The 18,158-nt window shown below is 43.1% G+C and overlaps 1 protein-coding gene across 1 annotated transcript in view; it reads right to left on the reverse strand.

Annotated features, from left to right (window-relative positions):
• DOCK2 (dedicator of cytokinesis 2) overlaps positions 1-18,158 on the reverse strand; it is a 966,148-nt gene that overhangs the window by 160,335 nt on the left and 787,655 nt on the right. The window contains exons 41-42 of the mRNA XM_088465050.1: positions 15,475-15,616; positions 8,915-8,996 (exon numbers count right to left, since the gene is read on the reverse strand). Of these exons, the coding sequence (XP_088321176.1) occupies positions 8,915-8,996; positions 15,475-15,616 (224 nt within the window). The remainder of the gene's footprint in view (positions 1-8,914; positions 8,997-15,474; positions 15,617-18,158) is intronic.

Raw genomic sequence — 18,158 nt, forward strand, 5'->3', positions numbered from 1 at the left:
AATGTGTCTTGATTTAACTGTAAAAGTAGCGTACTATTTTGCGAACTAATGTGTCTTGATTTAACTGTAAAAGTAGCTTACTATTTTGCAAACTAATGTGTCTTGATTTAACTGTAAAAGTAGCGTACTATTTTGCGCACTAATGTGTCTTGATTTAACTGTAAAAGTAGCGTACTATTTTGCGAACTAATGTGTCTTGATTTAACTGTAAAAGTAGCGTACTATTTTGCGCACTAATGTGTCTTGATTTAACTGTAAAAGTAGCGTACTATTTTGCGAACTAATGTGTCTTGATTTAACTGTAAAAGTAGCGTACTATTTTGCGAACTAATGTGTCTTGATTTAACTGTAAAAGTAGCTTACTATTTTGCGAACTAATGTGTCTTGATTTAACTGTAAAAGTAGCGTACTATTTTGCGCACTAATGTTTTTAGAATTTTTCAGTGTAAAATCATCTTACCACTAAATGTAGCATACTATTTTCTGCACTAATGTGTGCTCCCTTCTCTATTTTTTCACAAAAAGAATTTGTTTCCTATCCTATTTTTTTTATTAATCTTAAACATATTTACTACTTTTGAAATGTAGGTTGTTCTGCACATGACACGGCCCAGGCCTGTAAGCATCTTTGGATTTCTTAGAAAAGATAAGTATATTTTTCTTTACACATTTGTCTAAAACAATAACTACCTGGCTTACCATTTCAGGTTGATGTTGGTCGTATTATATTGCCCATGGTTCCAGAACCCGACCAACCTCAACTTCGTCCCAGGCGTAGGCCTTGTAGGCGTGCAAGGCCCCAGATATATAGAACACGTGTCACCCATTTTGGAATGCCAGATGATGAGGTATTAAGGCGATACCGTCTGCCGCCACAAATCATCATAGACACTCTCTCATTAATAGAGAGTGATCTTGAACTGCAAATTGACAGTCCTACAGCAATACCACCACTTACTCAATTAATGTCGGTGTTACATTTTTGTGCCTCAGGATCCTTTCAAACCACTGTGGGAATAGTTGCGGGAATATCCCAATCCTCCTTTTCAAGGATCCTGAGGGCAGTGATGGAGGCCCTTTTTAAAAACCTCCATCATTTTATTCAAATGCCATTGGATATGGGTACACTTAATGTGGTGAAGGCGAATTTTTACCAAATAGCTGGCTTCCCGCACATCATAGGGGTTGTGGATGGCACTCACATTCCACTTCAGCCTCCAGCAAGGCTGGAGGCTATTTTTAGGAACCGCAAGCACTTTAATTCACTGAATGTAATGGTGGTATGTGATGCCTCCCTCCAGATCCTGTCCCTGAATGCCAAATTCCCCGGCAGTGCACATGATTCCTTCGTCATCCGGCAATCAGGGATTTGGCACAAATTAAACAACCTACAAGCTGGTGATGCCTGGCTTCTGGGTAAGTTGAACCTTCTGTTGAAACCAATGCAAAGCTTGTTACACAATGGTCCTGATGTTTGTTTTTATATTTTCACAGGAGACAGTGGTTACCCTTGCACGCCCTGGCTGCTCACTCCTTATTTGGTTCCCACACCAGGGCCACAAAGTGAGTATAATTGCTGTATCGGCCTTTTAAAAGGCCGATTCAGATGCCTCCACCGCTCTGGTGGCGAGTTCATGTATTTGCCGGCTATGGTTTCGAAAATTGTGGTCCTGTGTGGGATATTTCACATCGCCATAAGTGGTGTCCCAATGCAGCCAGAGGATGCCTTGCCTGAGGATGGCCCCCCCGAGGTTGGTCGGAGGTGAGTATGTGGGGGGGCCATACGCGATGACATTGTGGCCAGATTTTTTAGGTAATTATTTTCCAAAATTAAGTTAATTGACACAATGTAGACATGTAAGATTTTAATGTACAATTTTAATGTTTTTTTATTTTTTTATTTCTTTTATTCCATAAAATTACCATAAAAAACGATGCCTACTACCTGATCCCAAAAAATGACTTCATGTGGACACATTGGATATTACTTCGGGAACAATGATTTCTTCGCCTCATTTGTGGAATCATGTTGGCATGCTACTTCTTCAAATAGTTCCTGATTGTTGTTTTACTTTTGTTGTTTTGGGTGTGTTTTGGGTTTATGTGTGTGTTTTCATTGTGTGAATTGATTGTGACAAATCCCTTGGTGTTTATTATTTGTGTGCATTAAACTTTATTTTACCATTAAACAAACATTTCCTGGGTAAATTACAAGCAAGTGTAACCTGGTCCAAAAAAGGCAAACTTGCTTAATGGCTAATCCTGTAATGTGTTAAATTGTAATCTTTTTGAACCTGCTTTGTGGCTAAAAACAAATACCAAAGGTATTATGGTGAATCAGTCTGTTTGCCAATGTAGGCCTAAGCTGGTTTGGTTTAATTTTTACGTTACCCCCAAAAAAGAACAAACTATTCTTGCCGTTAATTCTACAAACCTATTGGTATTGTTAGGTGTTTAATGTGCCAGCTTACATACTTACTTGAGCTTTCTACAATCCAATTTTCATTACTTCAAACATCATGGTAAAATAGTAGACTTATGTAAGGTTCCACAATCTAAGATTTACAGACAAGGAATGAGACTTAAATAAATCAAAATATCTTTTATTTTTGTAAACATTTTTTTGGTGAAAAAAAAAAAATTAGTGGCGCAAGAGCGCCAACAGATGATCCAAGACCAGTAGCATGCCAACTACATGGCCCCTCAAGCTCTGCAAGCCTGCATACATTTCTTCATTCCGCCTCTGGTCCTCTGTGGGTTAAAAAAATGTGGGGATTACTAAAATGACACCTTAATTTATATGTTAGCAAACAACTTAAAAATCAGACTATACAAAAAAACGAGCCAAAAAAATCAACAAAACAAAAGTAATGCCAAACGAAAAGATTGTTTTAAAAAAGAAAAATCAAATTTTACATCCAAATTCAACAAAAAATAGGGACAACTACGCAAAAATACTACATTTGTTGTTACCGTAAACAAGAAAGACACAAGTATGAGTGTTTGGACATGTGTCATATGTGTAAGGGGAAAACATCCTAGACATTGTTTCACAAAGATATATATCCAAAACATTAGAACTACTTTACAATTTTGAACTGCACAGGCAAAAGGACAACATCACCCAAAAAACAAAAAATGCAAAAGCAACCATAGTTTAAAAGGGAAACATACCGGGCCTAATGCTGCCTGGGCCAGGTGCCCCGAAATCGTCCTCCTCAGAGGTGGGCCAGTGCTGCACGGATGGAGGAGGGGTGATTTCTGATGATGTTGAGGGTGAGGAAAAGAGAAGGGGGGGTGGAGGGGAGGGTGAGGAAAAGAGAGGGGGGGTGGAGGGGAGGGTGAAGTTGGAGGGATGGGAATGTGAGGAGAGGGAGGGGCCTCACGGTCAGCCAGGTCTGGGGTGGAGGGGGAATTTGGGGAAGAGTGGGGAGAGGATGTTTGGGTGGAAGTGGGGGAGAGGGGACGAGCCCGACGTCGATGACGTTGGAGACGTCGTAGTCTGCGCTCAGCCCCTAAATGATGTTGAAAAATTTATATTATTACATATTTAATATTTTGATTCCAAAATTTACACACACACAAAAAAAAAAAAAAACGGCTATACGAGAAACATGCACACGCAGGTATGTCCAAAATAAAGAAACAGGGCTAAACGGGAAACATGCACACGCAGGTATGTCCAAAATAAAGAAACAGGGCTATACGGGAAACATGCACACGCAGGTATGCTTACATTTTAAATTTTATTAAAAAAAACACTTACTTTCCAGGATTTGCTGATGCAAATTGGCCAACAGGCGTGGTGATCGGCGCCGGAGATCGGACCACCTCCTTTCCAATTGTCCGATATTTTGGCGGAAGCCAATCCTACACAGGCGGCACCGCACCTCCGCGTAGGCAAGCCGCTTGCGGAGGTTAGTGATGGGGCCCATGGAGTTGGTTAATCTCCGGTCCATCACATCAGTGAGGACCAGGAGTTCTCTGCGACAAAAAGCTGCGGCTCTCATGATGGCAATGATTTTTTTTAAACCAAACTGTTTTAATAAAGGTCCTAGAAAAAATTTGATTGGCTAATGTACTTTGTAAATTAGCAGAAAGCATTCTATTGGTTATTGTATGAGTCATGTGACCTACACCCTCACAAATATAGAGTTATGATAGGCTTGATGCAGTGACATGCGTAAGCTAATTTAAATATTAATAAAAAAGATGAAAAATCTGCATATAAAAAAACGCAAAACAATAGTAGCATTCAAACAAACTTTTAATTTTGAACAACCATCCCCTTGGTCCAACCATACGTATTCTGCGGAAGCAATGACACACACTAACAATAATAAAGTTTATTGACAGTGAAAAACAAAAAAAGGATTGCAAACATGTGAATACCAATTAAGGTAATTAATCTAGTGATTGCCATTAATCGATTCAAGTATGTTTGCTGAATGAAATAGCAGGCAATCGAAAACTGACAGGGCCACTTCCGGAATTGACTTGTGCGAGCGTTCCCTGCAACCAAAGAGGAGACGGACGGTCACTATTTAGAACGTTCGCTAGCTAGAGGAGGGGTTGGGAGACTATGGGGCGGAAGATTAGCTGTGAGCGAACATACGAGCGAGCGCTTGATTTTACATTTTTACGCTCGTACGCCGAACGAGCGAACGGACACTTGCGTCCGGGTCTGAATCAGGCCCTAAGTTCACTGTCATAGCAAAGAGAGGCCTTGCAATTAATTGCAATTCATCTGATCACTCTTCGTGGCATTCTGGAGTATATGCAAATTGCCATCATAAATACTGAAGCAGCAGACTTTGTGAAAAATTCTCAAAATTTTTGGCCATGGCCATATATATATATATATATATATTGTGACACAGTCAGGATAGGACTCCCTCTTTACACACACAGCACCCCTAGAAACAGGACACAAGTCTGGGGTTCTCTTACAAAATGGTGGGCGCCAGTCTTTATTGTGACAAATGAATATAACAAATCATAAACCAAAATCCTAGCCCGTCTGGCCAATAACTAAACAGTAGGTACCCTCACTACCAGGACAGTAGGGCCTACTGCCCACACCGTCAACAACAGCACGTGCACAGTACTTACAGGGTTGTCATAAAAGTGTCTCTGGACATGCTAGCCTGCATGCCTACTTCCCCAGGTGTGAGACACTCAGCTACAACTGAACACAGCTTATAACAGCCAGTTCCAGCTGTAAGCCCTAATGAGCCTGCTACCAGGCTGAAAGGCCCAAAACCTGGAGTGGCCTGTGGATGGAGCCCTCCCTCTCCTCACATCCACACCCCCAGGACCGAAACCGGCTTTTTCAAAAGCTGATACTCTGGTCTGCTAACAAAACAGACATCTCCTAGGGGTTTTTAGAACACATAGGCCAAAAACCTAGGACAAATGTACCTGCCATTGACCACTTTACCAGTGCTTCTATCACATAATATATATACTGTATATATATATATATGAATATATATATATATATATGTATATGTACACAGTGGTATGAAATTTTTTGCTCCCTTCTTGAATTCTTCTATTTTTATTTTTCGCACATTTGTCACACTTAATTGTTTCAGGTCTTCAAACAAAACTGAATATGAGACAAAGAAACCCTGAGTGAATGCAAAATACAGTTTTCAATTATTATTTCATTTATTGAAGGACAAAAGTTATCCAACTCCAACTGGCCCTGTGTGAAATAGTAATTGCCCCATTAGTTACTCATTCAAACACTGAACCAAATTGATTTGATACTTGTGTCAATTAGACTAGACACAATCAGACTTAAATATTGCTAGTCCTGTTGAATCTAAACATCACTTAAATAGATCCTTTCCAGCAATGTGACATTGGCTAAAAGGTCTCAACAAGCAGCACAGTATGCCTCCATCAAAAGAAATTCCAGAAGAGATGAGAAAGAAAGTTTTTAATATTCTTTTCATAGACTGTTAAAATCGCCGATCCCAATCTGAGTTGGAGAGGCCTTCCTGGCAGCCCCATCTGTAAGGATCGCCCTTCACTGTGGCTGGGGAGGAAGGAAGGGACTAGTACCTCCTGACTCCTACCGCTGATATCTGGAGAGCTGCACAGTGGTGGAACTCCCAGAAATTGGCGTCTGGATGCCAGCTGTCAGGGGGGCACAGAGAGATCCCTCTGTAATCACTGCCTGTATCCTGCTGATCACTGCACTGGCACAGGCAGCAGTTATAGATGAATCTATCCAATCCATTACTGTTTGGTCCAGCCGGGCAGCCGCTTGCCGGTGGGTGCGTAGTATAATAATGTTTTTATTTTTATTGAGACAAGGTTGCACATCACAAGCACCATTGACAGAGAAGAGGAGCACCCAGAAGACATAGGATAAGGTAAGTATCTGTGGGCTCCAGAACACTCGATGCGTTAGCTGGGTTGAGAGACAGGAGTGGTGCTGGCTGGAGAGACAGAAAGGGTGCTGACTGGGGAGACAGAAGGGGTGCTGACTGGGGAGACAGAAGGGGTGCTGACTGGGGAGACAGAAGGGGTGCTGACTGGGGAGCCAGAAGGGGTGCTGGCTGGAGAGACAGTAGGGGTGCTGGCTGGAGAGACAGAAGGGGTGCTGACTGGAGAGACAGAAGGGGGGCTGACTGGAGAGACAGAAGAGGTGCTGGCTGGAAAGACAGAAGGGGGGCTGACTGGAGAGACAGAAGGTGGGCTGGAGAGAAAGAAGGGGTGCTGGCTGGAGAGACAGAAGGGATGCTGGCTGGAGAGACTGAAGGGGTACTGGCTGGAGAGACAAAAGGGAGCTGGAGAGATACTACAGTGCTGGAGTTGCAGAAACATGGGCCGGGCCCGACAATTTCTGATGGCAAACCTGCCGGCAGTTGCTGGAAGATTAGCAACAGTACCAGCAGCAGCCGGTGGACATTTCTGACACAGTCTCATCAGATGCAACAGGGAAAGCCCAGCTTGGTGTGGTCATATCTGATGCAAGCATGCCAGGCAAGTGGTTAAACCCTATATACATTTTATCTCTGTAGTATATTATATCGACTTACACAATGTCAACTTTCATTAGGTCAACATGAGTATTAATGTCAACATTGAACATGTCAACATGTTCATTATGACAATATTAGTCATGTCACCGTTCAGCATATCGACACTGATGTAATGTCGACATTGTTGAAATGACAACATTGGCCCTCATTCAGAGCAGGACGCTCTGAGCAGAGTGCACGCTCTGAATGAGGGCCGTCCTCCATAATTATGGGGGCCGTCCTCCATGAATGAGGGCCGTCTTCCACCACCCACAGCCTATACGAGCGTGCAGGTTGATGGTCTTGACCATCGCGACCATCGCCACTGCGAGCCGGAGCCTGCGGTTGAGTTTCTCAACCACAAGGCCCGGAGTGATTTTGGCTCTATCAGAGCCAAAATCACTCCCACTGACATCACTAGTGATGTCAGTGGGCCGGCTTCTGACGGTAGGCGTTCCCTTGGGAACGCCTCTGTCTGGGAGGCACGCCCCCGGCACGCCCACCAAAGGGAGCGTGCTGTCAATCAACATCGACAGCACGCCCCCTTTGATCAGACACAACGAGCGAAGGAAAGTCCTTCGCTCGTCGCGTCTGGCGCATGCGCACGGCGGAGCTCCCGCCGTCGTGCGCATGCGCAGTACACACCATCGACCCACTTGCGAGCGGACAGCCGCTTGCGAGTGGGTCTGAATCAGGCCCATTGTCTTTTTGGTGTAATTCTAACCCTAATGATAACTTTAACACTAACCTTAACGGTAACCCTAACGAAATTTCGATATTATGAAAGTATTAACATTTCTGATGTCAATGTCGACATTTTAAGGTATAAACATTAATTGTTTTATTATATTTTAACAATGTTGACATCATCAATGATGACCTTCTGGTGTTGACATTGTGACTGGTGATTTGCTGACTGCATACCACATTTCGTGCATATATAGTTTCTGAGTCCACTTTAATTGCTACAAGCAATGGAGAAAATATGGGTTTAAGAACTATCTAGTGTTACCGGTTGTACACAGGACAAGTACAAGCCTAAAGGAAGGGAGAAAAATCAATAGATGAGCAAACAGTATGTTCCTAGCAGGGATTTTTGTTGTTATTCATCTCTTAATGATTCATTTACTGTAAATATTTGCTAATCAATTCAGGCCAAGTTGGTTTTTGTTTGTGTGTTTATGATCTAGCATCCTCTGAATATTTTAAACAAATAACTGGAATGGTTCAAAGAATCAGTAATGAACATTGATCTGCACACACATACCGTATTTGTGTAAAGCTATGCATACAATGTTAATGGCTGTACAGTATAAAAGATAATGGGCCCGATTTAGAGATGCACGTTGTGGCAATGTTGTACGCACGCAACCAATGTTTTATGACTGCGCATGCGTCTGAGTTGTACTGCACGTGTGTCCTGATGGTTAATGCTTGGAGACGCAGAACGAATTTGTATGCAGGGAGAATGAATTTCAGTAGGCGATCCTGGAAAGTAACAGGGGTTTGGCTGGCCAGACGTGTGTGTGTCGCATACAGTTGCTGTGTCTAGAGATGCAGTAGCAATGACAGGGCACGCCACGTACAGATGGAGAAACTGCATCTGCCATAGGGCTGATGCAAATTTCAATGGTGCACCCGATGGTGCACTGATAGTGCATCTAAAATGCACCGACATGGATGAGTGCCGCTGGCAGTGGGCATCTCAGTAGGATGATCATCAGTCTCAGCAGTAGCATAAAGACACAGATGTGGCTGCGTGGACCACTGCATCAGGCGAAATTAATGTGTGTTTAAAAATGAAAAATGCTCTACTGTACAATTGAAACTACTGAAAAACATAATAGTTCAAGGCAAGATTACAACGCAATACTTACTTTATAATCTGATCAGGTACAGGCTTATTATTAAATCGGGGTTGTGCCTCCAGCACAGGCTGCACTGTGAAACACTGAATATCTGTAAAGCAAATCGGTTAAGGAACAAAGATGCGTGATCTCAGGGCCTGATTCAGAGCCACTCGTAAGCGGCCGCTCGTTCGCTCCGAGCGATGTTCGCACATCTGCGCATGCGTATGGGTCATAATGCGCATGCGCCAACCAGTCAGTGCGGTCAGAAATCGTGTGTTCGCAAAATAGCGAGTGCCTGCTAATTTGAGTGACAGGTTGAGGCGTTTGTGGGTGGTAACAGGGGAAGGTGCTTGAAAACGGGGAGTGGAGATCCGAACGCAGGCGTGCCAAACGGTCAAAACGGGCGTTTTAAGGGTGTGCATAATTAACAAAGCAGCGTCATCGGCCACGTCACTTGGTTGTCTCTTAGCCTGAACTGTTCGCATGATTGCGGTAGGAAATTCCAACCACAAGCACTGCAAGCAGTTCAGACGCCTTTAGATGTACTCGATTAATCTAATAAATAGCGGAGATGACGTATGATGCGAACGGCCAGGGGGCGTCTTTACAAAATAGCGAGCGCATGTTTCATTCGCTCACTCAGACATAGAGGCGTCAACAGACAGCAAAGAGCGAGTGCTCAATTTAAATAGCCGGCCCCTTTTTCTGAACGACCGTTCACAAATAGCGTCCGGCTCTGAATCAGGCCCTCAGTTTCTTATAATGTTGATAAAATTGTTCATTCTCAAACACTTCAATACAAAAAATTACAAATGGCAAAACCATAAAAACAACTGTAAAGAGTATGTATGGTGTAGAGTGCAGGGACCCAGGCCGCCAAACCCATGGCATCACATGAGAAGGCTGGGCCGCTGGAGAAGAAAGTAGAAAGTTGCCCTGATATCAAGTTTATCGTGTGGGCAAAACATTAGACGTGTTCAAATTAACCCACTTGTAATGCTCTAACAATGACAGATCCTGTGGAAAGTCCTAGCGGGGTAAGCCATTTTGCTACTTTTCTAACAGGTTGACACCGGTAGTATGTCTCTTATTGAAGCCGGTGATACAGTACAGAGAGTAGAGTGCCTGTGAATGAGCTGGCATTGTGTGTTACCTACTACTGCTGCTGCTGAAGGCGATACATCAACCCAGTGGGCTGTCACAGTCATATAATTTTTAGATTGACTAGTACTGCTTGTCCACATATCTGTGGTTAAATGGATAGTAGGTACAATAGCATTTTCTAGGCACTGTTTTTTAACGTTCCAGGACAGTCAAGGAACTGCTTTTCTGGTAAAATGGAATTTAGATGGAATTTGGTAGCAGGGACACAGGGGGTCATTCAGAGTCGGTCGCAAGCGCTGAGCGCTCGCAACCAACTCGATGTTGCCCCACTGGGCATGCGCACCACCGAGCCAGCTCCGTTGTGCGCATGCGTGAGACCCGGCTAGCGACGGACGCTCCGTCGCTAGAGGTCTCGCGGCAGATGGGGCGAGCTGTCGATGGTGAGTGACAGCTCGCCCTGTTTGGGAGGCGGGCAAGGGGCGTGCATGCACAAAGGGAGGCATTCCCGCCGGAACGCTTGACATTTGGGGGCGGCCCCACTGACATCATTGCTGATGTCAGTGGGAAGCTTCCTGCTCGATCAGAGTAGGAAACTCCCTGGGGCTTACGAGTGCCCAGATCCAACTTTAGGGTCTGGTCGTAAGGTGGTCGCGAAGGTCTTGACCTTCGCGACCATCACCCATGTCGGTCGCTAGAGCTGTGGGTGTTAACCCACAGCTTAGCGATCGACAAGGAGGCGGTCATTCAGGATGCAAGCAGCCGCCCTGATTCAGTACAACCGCTTGCAACTAACCGTCTCTGATTGAGGTCCACAGGACCTTAATGAACTGTCTAAAACCATATGCATTGACAGCAGTTATTGGATGCAGAACTAATGCTAGAATAGCTGTCATGGCTTCAGTGATCAGCTGTGCAACAGGATGGCAGCTTTCATACTTGCTACCTTTTGCAAAGGATTGTTTCACAGTCAATTGTTGTTTGAAACTAGTCTTCTTGTTTCCCTTCTGGGATGGAGTTTCATTCCTGGAAGCAGCAGCAGCAGCAGCCCTAGCACACAAGGATTCTACTCGAAAAGGAGTCAGTAAGTTTTCATAAATTGGATGCAGGGTCATCAATAAGGAAATTGATGTTGAAGGTGTTGGCGGTGGAGATTGCATGTGCTGCGATCTATCCATGCTGCTGGCTGGACTCTTAGTATTACTTTTTTTACAGAATTTTTGAGATTTTACCAAATAATTTGCATGAACTTGCTTCAAATTACGTAACAGGGAGGAGGTTCCTAAATGGTTAACGTCCCTAGCTCTACTTACTTTAACTTCACAAACGGTACAGATGGCTTGACTAATGTTTTCAGGATTTGGGTAAAAATTATTCCACACGAAAAAGGTGGCTTTTTTGGTCTTTTGTCCAGGCATGACAATGGTCTTCTTATCATGGACAAGAACTGCTGTTGGTGGTGCTGGTGGGTGACTTACTTTGACACAAACAACATTCTTTTAATCAACATCCACATTAGTGTCAGATGGACATATATCCCCCTCATCCTCCTGTTGCACTTCCACAGTAGCATCCTCAATTTCTAAGTCACCATCTTTACTTTTACTGCTGCTCATCCCACATTTGCAGAGGGTGTGGAAATGGTGGAAGGAGCTTTCTCTAGGAGTACAGTTTCAGAAATGTCAGACTCACACATAGCACTCATGGACACACTAGGGGTCTATTCATTATGTTAATTATTGGGGTCCAAACAGACCCCGATAAATCTTGACGTGAGTGCTGGAGCAATTCACCATTGCTCTGGCGCAGAGACAGCTCCAGCTGTCTCCCTGAAGTGCTTCACTACTCCCATCGATGGTTTCTTTAACATTGTAAAATATTTTATAGATTTCAGGTGCCCTTTCTTAAACTTTATTTCCCCATGACCACCTTTAGTACATGTTGAAGTACTATCGTGACTGCTGGCAGCAGCCACAGCACTAGTACTTGGTTGCTGCTCCTGCTCTTTTATTAACTGGTCCATATAGATTTACAACGCCCCTAGTATAAGCCGAATGGCATCCTAGTTATATTTTTTATATTATACTTTTTTTGTGTTTCTGAACACACGACAAACTCGTGTTATTTAAAAAAAATTTAACTGTGCCTCAACACATAAAAAAGTGTGTCACCTAATAAATACATTATATTCTTTAACACACAAGGTTTATATAAAAATGTTTCAAAGTGCCTGAACACACAACAAACTGCCTCACAGAGCCCTTTAGTATAAACTTGGCACCCTAATAATGACATTGTATTTTTGAACACACGTGTTATATAATTTTTTTTTTAACTATGCCTGAACACAAAACAAACTTCCTCAAAGAACCCCTAGTATAAACCGGGTTGGCACCCTAATAATTATGTTATATTTTTCAACACACAAGTTTTATATTACATTTTTTAACAGTGCCTGAACACACAACAAACTGCCTCACAGCGCTCTTAGTATAAAGGTGGCACCCTAATAATGACATTATAATAAATTTTATTTTTTGTTTTAAAAAAAGTGCCCCAGTAGGCTCCTGCATATTATTAACTTTGAACTGGCAGGACTATTCATATTTTAGTTTTGGTGTACCCAGAGCCCAAATCTACTGCCTCAGTAACTTTACCTCTATGCTAGCACTGTCCTTATCTATATGTCTAACGTTGATTACTGGTATAATAGGGTTGGCCAATTAAATGAAACATGACAGGTTGCTGATACTTATTTACTAAATCCATTTCATAACTGAATCTATGATAATGATTATTATTGTTTTATTAACAACTTGTTTACTTTTGACAACATGGAAATACAGATGGCACAAACAGTTATCCCAAATGAATGTATCCAACCACACCTACAGTATCATATAGTTATCTTCCAAAGTTGAAACATTTCTTAAATTATAATTGTAGATGACCTCATCGATTATAATGGATAATAAAATAAATACAAATAATTTGGAATAACTGTGCTCCACTTGAAGATCACCCAGCAGCTAACAATCCATGATCATGCCATTTAAATAGTATTTATAATGCAACAAGCATTAAAATACAGACTTTATAGGGCATCATTATTGATGTGAGTTTTAGCAGTCTGCAATCCTATAAAGATATGTACTAAATGATTTGACCAATATTACAACCTTTGTGTACCAAACAAGTCCCGCTGAGATGTTATCTTTTCTCCTTTGTGTAACGAACACAAAATAATTGCTTTCCCTTGGCATAAATAAAGTTGAGGGACAACTCACTAGAGATTGCCTTGAATAATTAAATTAGAATGTGTATGCTTTTACTATTTGCTCAATTAGCCTTTACTCAGGTTTCATAAATCATACGGAAAAGACTATAAAATTGCATTCAATGAAGTATTTGGTGATAAAGTGCCCAGTGTTAAGGTTTGCTTTGCTTATTACAGTGCTGGACAAAGGGAACTAATTAAATATGTGTTTATTTCAAGGTGAAATTGCTTTTACACTTAAATGCGGTCATATAGTATATGTCTTTACTAATGAATGATAATTAGGTTAATATACTGGCATTATAAAGACAATCATTGATCCCATTTTTTTGGGGGGGGTGAGAAAGGAAAAAATATCATGATTTGGAATTATTAGTAATATTGGAAAATGCAGTCAGCAGATAACTATAATTGGCATCTGTATGCGGCCATAACTGACTGTATTAAAAAAAAAGTGAAGCAGCAGCTCAGTCTGTGTGCTCAAGACTGAACCAGTCTGATTTTGCCACCTGGTCAACCATTCATGCCACCTGTCATTCAGCGCTTAGGCTAAATGATACAAACAGTCCATATACAGTATGGTCAGTCTAACTTTGAATTAGAGTAGACCTGCCAGCAGATTGGAGTGCAGACACCACTGTTATCTATATAATTTATTTCTTATCTGGCATCTTGCGTTATGTCTAGATGAGGTGTGGAGAGCCTACCACATTTTACACAGATATATTTTATATACAGATGTGTCTTCAGTCGCGTCAAACAGCCCCTCTCGGTGCCCCAGGTCCCGGGTAACTCGGCAGCACCGGGCATCTTTCTCACTCAAAATCTGTGTCTTTTTTGCATAAATAAAACAACTTGAAGGGACAAAACTACTCTATGGGGAAAATTCAATTGTTTTTTGGGCGGCTATTTCTTTTGTGCACCGATGGAGCAATTCAATTGCTGCTTCGTTCAGGCGTGATAGCCGCCAGCGCCGGGATTACTGCTTGCACCCTTGGGAGCAAGCAAGCAAAAATGTGTAATAAACTCATGGTTAGTGCGCCCAAACGGCACTATAAATATTATAAGAAAAATTTGAAGAAAATGTTAAAATATCTTATTTGTATTGTTCTAATAATTTTTATAGTCAAAACTCTTAAGTTAAAATAGTATGGCAGGTGAGGCACTGCCTCCCCTCTCTACCTTTATCGCACATTCCTGATCAAAACACACCAAATTCCCAGCACTATATATACTGCTGCACCTTTGTATAATGCCCACATGAACCCTTGGGTTCATATATGTATCTGTAAATCAGGCATTAGCACACCCACTATGTCTTGGCGTGCGATCACCTAGTGTATGCAGACGCCCATACACCATTCATAAAACGTGAAGCAGTCAGGAAGCCGACGGACGAAATCCTGACCGCTGGCTTCCTGACTGTCTAATCCCGGCAAGTGTCTAATGACAGGCGTCGAAATCCCGACACCTATCATTAGACCTATGCCGGGAGCCTGACACCCGGCTTACCGATCAAGGTAAGCCGGGCACAGACAGCCGTGGGAGGGGTGGTTTAGCTTAGGGACACCCGGGGGGACTTAGGGTTAGGCACACCCCCCGGGAGGTTAGAGTTAGGCTAGGGGAAGGGGGAGTTAGGGTTAGGCACCCCCCAGGGAGACTTAGGTTTAGGCAGCGGGGAAGGTGGGGTTAGGTTTAGGCACTTAGAGGGGGGTTAGGGTTAGGTACTTGGGGGGGTGGTTAGAGTTAGGCACCCCTAAGGGAGGGTTAGGGGTGGGGTCTGAGTGACCTCCTGAGATCCCATCTCCTAATACTGCAGTGCACTTCCTGGTCACATGACACATCCAAGGTGTCCATCAGTGCTCAAGGCATGCCCCCATACTCAGAGGCATGCCTCTATTAGCTCTCTTTCTGTGCAGCTTACTGCCCATGGTGTGGCCCCGCCCCCAGCTCTGCAAGCAGTGTCTAACTATACAGAAGCGAGGCTGAGCTGTTGCTGCCTCATCTCTCATCTCCTTGCAGTCCCAGGGAGCTCCACAAAGCTGGTGAGTGTTAACTTCAAAAATGATTACAATAAACAAAGAAGATGTTCATAAGTTATACATTTCTTCTTTGTATTATAGTAATCATTTTTATATAAAATCTCAGGAGTATGACAGGGGAGGCTCTGACTCGCCTGCCTGCATGTCACTACATTATGTAAGGATACATTGTCCGGAGGAGTCTTTGATATCCTCTCCAGGAGATGAGGTAGTGTTCAGCTTCTCTGAGAAAGGGAACTGACTCATCAGTTGTGCGAGGAAATCTTCTCTCCGCTCATACTCTTTGCCTCGATAAATAAACACCTTGTTCTGAAACAATAAAACATTGTGATAAATCATTCCATAATATAAGAGCATTTTAGTACATATCTATACAGCAGATAGATTAAGCTAAGAAATAAAACAAATAAAAATTACTTGAAACAATTGTGTCATAGGAGGAGTAGTGAAAGAGAATACCACTAAAATGATTGTAGGTGCCCTCCCAGATTCAGTTCTCTCCCATTTTTGTTCTATGAATAGAGGCCTTAGCAAAAGTGATCAAAGCTGTATGTTCACACGTTTCATGGAAGCTCTCTTGTCTACCATTTTCAATGGGATGTAGTTATATTACTGACAGCCAGCATCCCGAACGAAGGTAAGTGGGGCTTGTAGGTCTTAGCCGTGGGGTGGAAAGGGTTAGGTTTAGGAACTCTCGGGGCAGAGATTAGAGTTAGGCATCCGGGGAGAGAGTTAGGGATAGGCTACCGGGACGGAGGGTTAGGGTTAGGCACCCCGCCAGGTGGGTTAGGTTTAGGGTGCGGGAAGGGGGGGTTAGGGTTAGGCACCACTAAGGGAGGTTTAGGGTTAGGGGGGGAGATGGTTAGGGATAGCAAAATTTCCACCCCTGTCGAAATCATCAACCATCGGGATGCCACTGTCAGGATTTTTTATTCAGCCGTCTAAAACAGCGCTAATCCTTCTACCTATTACCTTAACATTTAACCCGGACTTTTGTGCCAAAGCACCTGAAAAATCACCGCAAGGTGTGCTCAGACCTGGTAAGATAGTGAATGCGTGAGGGGTGAAATCTTTTGTGGGCCTTCATTTTACATTTAACCTCCCAGCCCACTCTTTTTGGATTGGCCTAAGACGCTCTACTGTATTATTTTATTCCCTAACCGAGATTCACTATATAGAGTACAGTACCTCCTACATTCAAATCCATGTATCTAGAGAAAAACCCTCCTCAGCTTTTAATTTGATTTCACAAAAATAGAAAATAAAGCCTGGAGGGGCTATCTCTCTCTCTCTTTCTCTCTTTTCCCACTTTTACTGCAGCAGATAACTAAATATGGACCTTGATGAGAATGAGTGGTATTAGATTTTCCAATAAGTCCAAGCCAGATCTAGTCCTCTAATGGGGTACACAGGTGTTCATCTCTCCTAATTACCTCTGTTCTATGAGAACTTTGCTGGTGTTATAACCAGGCTCATTCATACATGTACATGTAGTTGTAATCATTTCCTCATTGTTAGCCTACTAATGGAAGGTGAAAGTAATTTTTGAGGTAATAACAGGACTGGCTTCCACTCACTTTTGAGATCTCGCTTTTAAGACTAATGGACTTACCAATCTTTAAAATGTCTCTGTCAAACAATGAATACAGGCTAAGTTACAAGTTCCTTTCCTCAGGAGGTCCTACGCTTCTCCCACTGTCTGTCAATGGTTCAAGAGGATTGATCTTTACATGACTAACTTCCTCTGTTCTTAATAAAAACTCAGTCAATGTCACAGAAGAGTGTGACTGCTTAATATTTGCCAGTTCTGATATTATTCAGGAAAGCAGACCAAAACAAAATGACTTCTAGGCCTGCATGTCAGACCAGACTTCAGAGCCCGGAAGTTTTTGAGGTGCATTGGTTACTTCCACTGCAGTTAATGACCAGAAGTCCCATGTTGTATACACTTTCAGCTGCTGCAGCACTGGACCATGTATGAGGAGCAGGTGAGTTTCTCCCCTCTCCCAGCTGGGAGAGGGGAGTGCTACTAGTCGCGGTGCACCTCCAGACTGGAGCTAAGATCTAGGTGGTGGGTCAGGCAGCAGCTATCTCCATACAGCCCCCACTGAACACAGTTGGCTGGGGGTGGGTATCCTTCCTTAGGACGATGCCCATATTTTCTTGTTGGTGCTGACCCTGGGTTGCGGGTAAGTATGAGGGTTAGCCTGGGGATGGGGAGGTTAGGTTTAGGGACCTCTCAGGGTGGGTTTGCTTTAGGCACTGACCGGAGAGGGTTAGGGTTAGGCTGCAGGGAGGGGGTGTTATGGTAGGCACCACCAGGGGATGGTTATGGATAGGCACCACCGTGGGGAGGTTTAGGGACCGCCTGGGGTGGGTTAGGTACTGACCGGGGAGGGTTAGCAGTGGCACACGCAGGATATCTAGAGGGGGGGTTCCAAATGCTTGATTTTAGAGTGAGTGTGGTCAGTCCATGAAGAGGACATAATCAGTACTTATCCAGCTTTAATATGTTACATACAAAGTATATTGTGCTGCATAATTTCAGCATATACAGGACCAGCGATCACAGTAAGCCATTAGATGCGGCAGTAGGTCCATCCTGTCTGAGCAGAATGTTTTTGTGGGCACTATTCCTGAGCATTGGAGCAAGCCCGGGAGTCTGAGGGGGCAGCAGAAGAACTTAGCACTTCCCTGGACATATATGTACATATCGGTCTACTTATGTACTGGATAGTGTATTATTATATAGTATTCATTAATAACCCTATTGATGGTCTATAGTAGTGCACCCCTAACAGTGCATGTTTTCCACATCTCCTAGTTGGTGCACATGTATATTATGACTGGC

This window comes from Taudactylus pleione, unplaced genomic scaffold, assembly GCF_031769625.1.
Source record: "Taudactylus pleione unplaced genomic scaffold, aTauple2 ptg001827l, whole genome shotgun sequence".
NCBI lineage: Eukaryota > Metazoa > Chordata > Amphibia > Anura > Myobatrachidae > Taudactylus > Taudactylus pleione.